The sequence below is a fragment of the Aplidium turbinatum genome, chromosome 1 (genome assembly GCF_918807975.1).
Source record: "Aplidium turbinatum chromosome 1, kaAplTurb1.1, whole genome shotgun sequence".
Taxonomy (NCBI): Eukaryota; Metazoa; Chordata; class Ascidiacea; order Aplousobranchia; family Polyclinidae; genus Aplidium; species Aplidium turbinatum.
The window spans coordinates 40,976,949-40,985,285 of record NC_137472.1 but is presented as its reverse complement, the minus strand read 5'-3'; the positions used below and the strand labels follow the sequence as shown (position 1 = coordinate 40,985,285).

General features: G+C 37.4%; 1 protein-coding gene across 1 annotated transcript; it reads right to left on the bottom strand.

The window, feature by feature from the left end:
* On the bottom strand, positions 1-7,385 carry LOC145779466 (ras-related protein Rab-24-like). The gene is made up of 6 exons (XM_082591067.1): positions 7,212-7,385; positions 6,644-6,791; positions 6,170-6,337; positions 5,484-5,609; positions 3,481-3,606; positions 1-658 (listed from the first exon to the last, which is right to left on the bottom strand). Exons 1-6 carry the CDS (start codon positions 7,326-7,328, stop codon positions 597-599), a joined length of 747 nt encoding a protein of 248 aa, XP_082447193.1. The 5' UTR covers positions 7,329-7,385; the 3' UTR covers positions 1-596.
* Positions 7,386-8,337: the final 952 nt, after the last annotated feature.

Genomic DNA, 8,337 nt, shown 5'->3' with positions numbered 1-8,337 from the left:
TTTAGTGGCAGAATTTCGACTTGTTAAAGTGGCTACCGGTACCGGCTTTCTCAGTCCGCGGACAAAAATTCAAACAAACAAAGTGGAACTAAGCAATTATCCTGTGCGAACAGTAGAGGATCGAAGGGGGGGAGCACCAAAAAGCCCCTAGACCGCAAACTGAATCACTTGCTTTTTCAGATCTATCCATTGTGTTATCCATTTTCTCACAGAACATTTTGATTTGTCAGAACTCTGGTGCCCCCTCAATTATTTTTCTAAATTCACTAGTACAGGCGGTCAAAGACTTGAAAAAAGTTCATATTACAGTGAGATTTAGTACTAAATTAATTGAAAACCAAATACAAAAAGCTTCACAAATTTGAGTAGAGTCGTCGATGGATAGGATATTAAGAAGTTCAAAAGCTGAAATTTTCGTAGGATAACTTATTGGAACTGATGCTTGACTTCTAAGCTTATTAAGTTCAACAGCTTAATTGTCGTTTGCAAACGCTTCAGAGAAACTTGAACGTCATTCTGTCGAGATGGAGCCATCGTGTTTCAACAGCTTTTCCTACCAGAGGTCGTTCTGGCACATAGTCAGGGATGCCATTGCCTCAGCTTTTACAACAATGTTTGTGTTTACCAGGCGGCTGCTGCAAATCGACGAGGCTATTGTCTGTGTAGAATAAAAAAAGCTATACGTCATATCTGTAAACTAACAACTTGGCTAATTCACTCTAATATTGCTAATTCACTCTAACGTTTCATTTTACAACTAGACTATTTGGAAGACGGCAGCTAACGGGAAGGTTTTCCATGTTTTTGTCATAAAAAAGGAAAGCGCATTTTGATGAAATTTATCAACAGCAGCTGCTAGGTTACTTGTTGTTTGCGCAAGACCAGAGATGAATCCCAATTCAAGCGATATAAAACCAACAAAATTGTAGTTACATTTTTTTAATTACCGTAGCTTATGTAAGTTACATTAATAAAGTTTAGTGGAGAAAAAGATTCTTAAAAAAACCTTAAAAAGATTTTCCGATATTAACGCAAGATCCATAAGCAACAGCAAAGACACGTCTGAAATTAACAGGTCAGAGTTAGGCCGAGATTTTGCCTCTGAGTTAACCCAGCTTTTACTTAATGTTGTATTCTTACTAGATTTGTAGGCTATTTAATAAAAGTCAGATTAAGGCAAAATAAGTCGAAGTGAAATATTGTAGTCGAGTCGATTGCACTCAGTGTTGGGCGCGATAACTCATTTTTCGGTTAAGCGATAACGATAATCGATAAACGAAAAATGCCTAAAGCGATAACGATAAACGATAAATCAAAAAAAAGTTAAGCGATAACGATAAAATTATCGCCGATAATGTCCGATAACGATAATTTTTTTTTTTTTTTTTGATTAGCGGTGCCCCATCCTATGCAGCACGAGCTGTTTTCATCAACATGACGAAAAATCAAACATGATATACTGTAAAGGGACAAAACTTTTTGTAAGTTATGCATGAATAGAATCGCACCAGCGGCAGTGGGTATCGAACCTTCAACCTCTTGATCCAGAATCCAACCACTGAGGTAACCGCCGTGCTTATAATTATACCTTCAGATACCAGTTGGATGCTTTTATCAATTGAGTTACACTGCCGCTTACATACAGTAGGCAAAATAATTAAATCTAATAAAAATACCATAAAAAATTCCAAACTTTGTATTTTGCTTTCTGCTTAAAGGGCTGTTTACAGCAAAGTCGCCTGTGCGCTTGCATGTTAATTGTAAAATTCACTCGCGATTGCAGGCTGCAGCAAAACAACAAGAGAATTGTTGCATGCATTTCATTGCATTGCAATTTGCAACTCTAAAAATTATTGTGTTGTCAGGGCCGTCGCTGCAAGGGGGCGTGCCCCTTCCCCTGACAACGACCTGTGCACACACATTTCAGGCACTGTAGAAGAACTGGTTTCAATTTTAGTTTCACTAGGTGGCTAGTAAACATATTACTTTTCATGTTCTTTCCACTTGTGTGTTGATCCGAAATAAAATTTATCGGCGTTTATCGGCAATAATCAAATACAGCATTGCCTTTGGCGATAACGATAAACGATAACTGAAAAAATAATTGAGCGATAACGATAGGCGATCAAAATTTATCGCCGATAATGCCCATCACTGATAGCACTGCACTAGTAAACTCACCCAAAGACTAAAGTGATGTTAAACGCCACGCAATTTATACAAGTACGCAAGGATGTGATGGAGGTAAAGAGTAGGCTACAAAGGCGCTGATTTGATTAGAACTCCAAGCGAGTAATCAAATCAGTCGTTTGTACATTGTAGACAAAAACGTTACCTTTAACTGACAAAAGACCAGAACACTTAATTTAGGTTGATATCATATAGAAATGTATTTAAATAGTTGAGTTTATAGTATCAGCCAAAATTTAATTTCAAGAACTGATGCTTTTGCATCTCGCATCTAGGATTAATAAGAGAAATAGCCTATTAATAGAGAAGACATCTTCTCCAAAAGAATACGAATGGTGAGGTTAGTCGTATCCAGGCTTAAGCCCAGTTGCTGAAGATTTAGATTAAGTGGAGGGGAAGGCAAGGAAGCCAATCTTGGTGTCCACCTTCAGGCATGCCTTTAAGTGTCTTGCCAAAGAAACAGACACATGCTTTTGAGCGGTGTTGAACCAGCGCTCTTTCGAACGCTGAGTCTGGCCTCTTTTCACCCGACTACGGTAACGTAACGCAAGTAAATGACGTAGGATAGACTACGGTACCAAGAAACTGCATAAAGTTTACAAAAATGAAGAGCTTGCCCACGCAGGCTACCATGGTTTTTGCTGATGCATAAGTATGCTAATTGATCGCAAAGTCTGTTTTAGATCTTGCTATTGGGTTTCGAGTTACGGGTAGCCTACCTCAGACTCATGGAAAAAAAATTGAGACTCAGAAGCCATTATTTTGAAAAACGCAGTCTTTGCTTATAGTAGCCACTTAAACATGACAATTCCCTTTAGGCTAAGCCTTGTAAGACACCGCCAATCAATGAGAACATGTGCAAGTTATAAGTGACTACCGTTCAATTGCACCCCTCTAACATTCAGTCAGAGAGTTGATCCTACTTTAAGCTTTGTTTGAGATTTACAGAAGAAAAAAGAATTAGGACAGGGATGAGAATCGAACAACGCCATTGAAATGCATTCCCCAGTCTTAACCTATTAGACCACGCTGGTTACTGCGCATGGTGCACTGATTTTATTATCAGAAATGTTTGCGTGTTTTTTCTATTTTTCCTGTAACTTTCTGATTGGTTGAAATACCGTTCTTGTAACTTCTGATTGGTCCAATGATTCATTTGTCTTACCAAAATTTTTTATGTTTATTAAGTGTCTACCGTTGCTTTTAGTTACAGAACAAATTTAGGCTACAATTTGGGTAGAGAGGTAACTTTTTTAAATTAAAGAGGTAAATTTAGGCTAGGTTTCCAACCTGTAGCGTCTTTTAAGTTTGCAGCATTAGCTGGATCTTGTACAAAGTCATCAACAATCTTTTGGAATAATTGTAAGACATTTTCTCCCGTTTTGCTAGAAGTTTCAATTAGAAAAGCACCAATACCTACAAAGAACACATCGTTAGGCTACCTAGAATAAATTTAGCTCAGAATTTTAAAACTTCTAGCCTACATAACCTAATTTCGCTTTCAAAAATTATTTTGCAAATTTTTCTAGAAGATTTAGACTACATCAAAAGCCAATTAGGCCTAAATCTGCAAACAACGAAGCAAATATGTAATTCTTGAATAAACTGCAAGTTAGATCTACTGTAGCTTATTAGTAGGCTATAATGTAATCTCCCCCATGTAGTTGATGATGTAAAGTTCAACATTCATAAGCTATCGGTAGGCTACCTGATTGCGATGCAGGGAACTTAACCCAGTAGCTTAGATTACATTTAATCAGAGCCGTTGCAAGAATAATTTGGGGCCCGGTAGCCTACCAATGAGATCCTCGGCCCCAAATCAACACACTTCTAAGAAATACAAATTCAGGGCTGTGTGAGCACCATCTCCCTCCTCCCTGAAATCCAGTAGTGGGCCCCTATGTTTAGTGATGGCGCTTGAGCGATAACGATAGGCGATCAAAATTTATCGCCGATAATGCCCATCACTGATAGCACTGCACTAGTAAACTCACCCAAAGACTAAAGTGATGTTAAACGCCACGCAATTTATACAAGTACGCAAGGATGTGATGGAGGTAAAGAGTAGGCTACAAAGGCGCTGATTTGATTAGAACTCCAAGCGAGTAATCAAATCAGTCGTTTGTACATTGTAGACAAAAACGTTACCTTTAACTGACAAAAGACCAGAACACTTAATTTAGGTTGATATCATATAGAAATGTATTTAAATAGTTGAGTTTATAGTATCAGCCAAAATTTAATTTCAAGAACTGATGCTTTTGCATCTCGCATCTAGGATTAATAAGAGAAATAGCCTATTAATAGAGAAGACATCTTCTCCAAAAGAATACGAATGGTGAGGTTAGTCGTATCCAGGCTTAAGCCCAGTTGCTGAAGATTTAGATTAAGTGGAGGGGAAGGCAAGGAAGCCAATCTTGGTGTCCACCTTCAGGCATGCCTTTAAGTGTCTTGCCAAAGAAACAGACACATGCTTTTGAGCGGTGTTGAACCAGCGCTCTTTCGAACGCTGAGTCTGGCCTCTTTTCACCCGACTACGGTAACGTAACGCAAGTAAATGACGTAGGATAGACTACGGTACCAAGAAACTGCATAAAGTTTACAAAAATGAAGAGCTTGCCCACGCAGGCTACCATGGTTTTTGCTGATGCATAAGTATGCTAATTGATCGCAAAGTCTGTTTTAGATCTTGCTATTGGGTTTCGAGTTACGGGTAGCCTACCTCAGACTCATGGAAAAAAAATTGAGACTCAGAAGCCATTATTTTGAAAAACGCAGTCTTTGCTTATAGTAGCCACTTAAACATGACAATTCCCTTTAGGCTAAGCCTTGTAAGACACCGCCAATCAATGAGAACATGTGCAAGTTATAAGTGACTACCGTTCAATTGCACCCCTCTAACATTCAGTCAGAGAGTTGATCCTACTTTAAGCTTTGTTTGAGATTTACAGAAGAAAAAAGAATTAGGACAGGGATGAGAATCGAACAACGCCATTGAAATGCATTCCCCAGTCTTAACCTATTAGACCACGCTGGTTACTGCGCATGGTGCACTGATTTTATTATCAGAAATGTTTGCGTGTTTTTTCTATTTTTCCTGTAACTTTCTGATTGGTTGAAATACCGTTCTTGTAACTTCTGATTGGTCCAATGATTCATTTGTCTTACCAAAATTTTTTATGTTTATTAAGTGTCTACCGTTGCTTTTAGTTACAGAACAAATTTAGGCTACAATTTGGGTAGAGAGGTAACTTTTTTAAATTAAAGAGGTAAATTTAGGCTAGGTTTCCAACCTGTAGCGTCTTTTAAGTTTGCAGCATTAGCTGGATCTTGTACAAAGTCATCAACAATCTTTTGGAATAATTGTAAGACATTTTCTCCCGTTTTGCTAGAAGTTTCAATTAGAAAAGCACCAATACCTACAAAGAACACATCGTTAGGCTACCTAGAATAAATTTAGCTCAGAATTTTAAAACTTCTAGCCTACATAACCTAATTTCGCTTTCAAAAATTATTTTGCAAATTTTTCTAGAAGATTTAGACTACATCAAAAGCCAATTAGGCCTAAATCTGCAAACAACGAAGCAAATATGTAATTCTTGAATAAACTGCAAGTTAGATCTACTGTAGCTTATTAGTAGGCTATAATGTAATCTCCCCCATGTAGTTGATGATGTAAAGTTCAACATTCATAAGCTATCGGTAGGCTACCTGATTGCGATGCAGGGAACTTAACCCAGTAGCTTAGATTACATTTAATCAGAGCCGTTGCAAGAATAATTTGGGGCCCGGTAGCCTACCAATGAGATCCTCGGCCCCAAATCAACACACTTCTAAGAAATACAAATTCAGGGCTGTGTGAGCACCATCTCCCTCCTCCCTGAAATCCAGTAGTGGGCCCCTATGTTTAGTGATGGCGCTTAAAAATAAGACAAGAAAACATTTAGGGTTATAAACGCTTTTAGTTTTTCTTATTTACTTTCACTGTAATCGCTCGCGTCGTGAAAATCCACTTCTCGTTTTTTTTGATAATCTTGCACGAGGTCCAGTTTTGTTCCAGTCAAATACAGTTTGCAATTTTCTTCTGTTTCCTGAAGTTCATTGACCCAAAATTGCACACGGTTAAAGTTTTCACGCACCGAAATATCTGTATTTAAAACAAGAAACTTTTAAATTTTCTTATACAAATTTCTTTCCCGTCGTATAAAAATAGAAAGCTTTTATAATTTTAGCGGGAGTCGTCTTCTTTGACTTTCTTGTATGGCAGTCACTGCTCAAATATGCTCACACATTTGAGAATTTAATTTTTTTCTAATTAGCTCAGCAAATTTTAACTTAAGTCGATAGTCACTAAATATGGATAGATCAGCGCAGACCATGCCAATTTACATTAAAAATATAATAGCTTAATTTAATAACATAAGTTACGTCAGGAGTTACGTAGACAGCTTACCGTAGCAAACAATAGCTGCCTTTGCACTTCTATAATACATTCTGGCCATTGCCTCGTATCTTTCTGACCCTGCCGTGTCCCAAATTCCAAGCTTCACTTCTTTATTGTTACCAATCATATTTTTAGAGCTAAATGCAGCTCCGACAGTCTGCAAGAAAGAAAATCGAGAAAAGATCGTTACATCAATCTCTGGTTAAATCGAACACGCTTTTTGAAACAACTTCATCGTTTCATTGCTTTAGTTGATTTCTGTAGTTCTCTACTTGTTGGTTGTCATCAAACATGGAAGCAAAATGTTAGAATATTGTAAAAGTGAGAAAACGAACATTTCAACTCGTAGGCTACCAATTTTTTTGAAATTTTTTAGTTTTGCTGAAATGAATAGATCGCTATTTGATTTGACCACCCTATCAATTTGAATAACCATTCGAAGCCTACGTAGGCTACTGCAATGTATATTTCATAATCATGGAGTAGCGTATAGGCTATGTTGTTTTGCCAATGTTACGATTTATCTACTTGCAATCATAGCTATCGCCATGCTTATAACTTAGGTTACTTTACTTACATTTGAATATGGCAATTCATCATTGAAGTTGTTGTTGAGAAATCTTTCCACAAGACTTGTTTTTCCACCATATGCCTGACCTAGTAAAACTATTTTACAATCTACTCGATCAGTCATCTCTTTGCGCTTATTTTAATTTTATGCATAGGCTAGCCTACATCCACAACAGCACAAGGAACCTAAATGGAAAAATGTCGGTTTTACATTGATTTAGCCTAAGTTATTGTAAAAGTCTCAACAATATTGTTTCTATAGCATATAAGTTCAAAAGCATTTGTCTAAATGCTACAATAGTTGACAAATTTTCCCAAAATTATCTTCTCAGAAGGCTATAGGGCGGATCTACCAGAGCTGTGGAGTAGGATGAAAAATATACGACTCCAACTCCAACTCGGTTTATAAATGACCGACTCCGGACACGCCAGAATCCTTCCGAACCCACGACTCCGACTCGACAGTATTTGTTTTGAGTTGGTTTTTGTTGTCTCTGGTTAATTTACAACTATAGAAAAGTATAGCCTAAATCAGGGATGTCCAACTTGAATGATTTCAAGTGACAATGCGGCCCACCATAATAAAAGGTTGGACATCCCTGGCCTAAATGAATTTATAAAGCCATAAAACAATCTTCAGTTTCTTCCAACATGACGTCATTGCTGTGTTGTACATTTGTAGGCTACAATATAAGCCAAGCCAAAATACATATAAGCCAATATAGCCTAAGCCAGCCAAGACCGAATTTCCGCCTTTTCTACATGGGCATTAATTTTTCACTTCTGTGAACAATGCGCCATTTTAGGTCGGGGAATTTTCGTCCTTTTTCTGGTGCCCTTTATTCACTTAACTAGCAATGTTAGGCATTCATTGTTTCAGAAAGTGAGTGAAGGGAGTAAAGAGTTTTTTGTATCCCACAAAAACTAACGAAAGAATTATTGGCCTAATATTCCGAAGCAAACACTGCTTACTCAAATAGCCTAGTTAATAAACAATTAAATTGATAAATTTCGGTGTTAATGGAGATTGCATTGGTTACAAATAAAGTGAAATATACCGTGAAAATACATTAGTTAGGTAAAGCAAGGTAAGGACATCTCAGATAGATTTTCGAAATGCTAGCCGCTGAAAG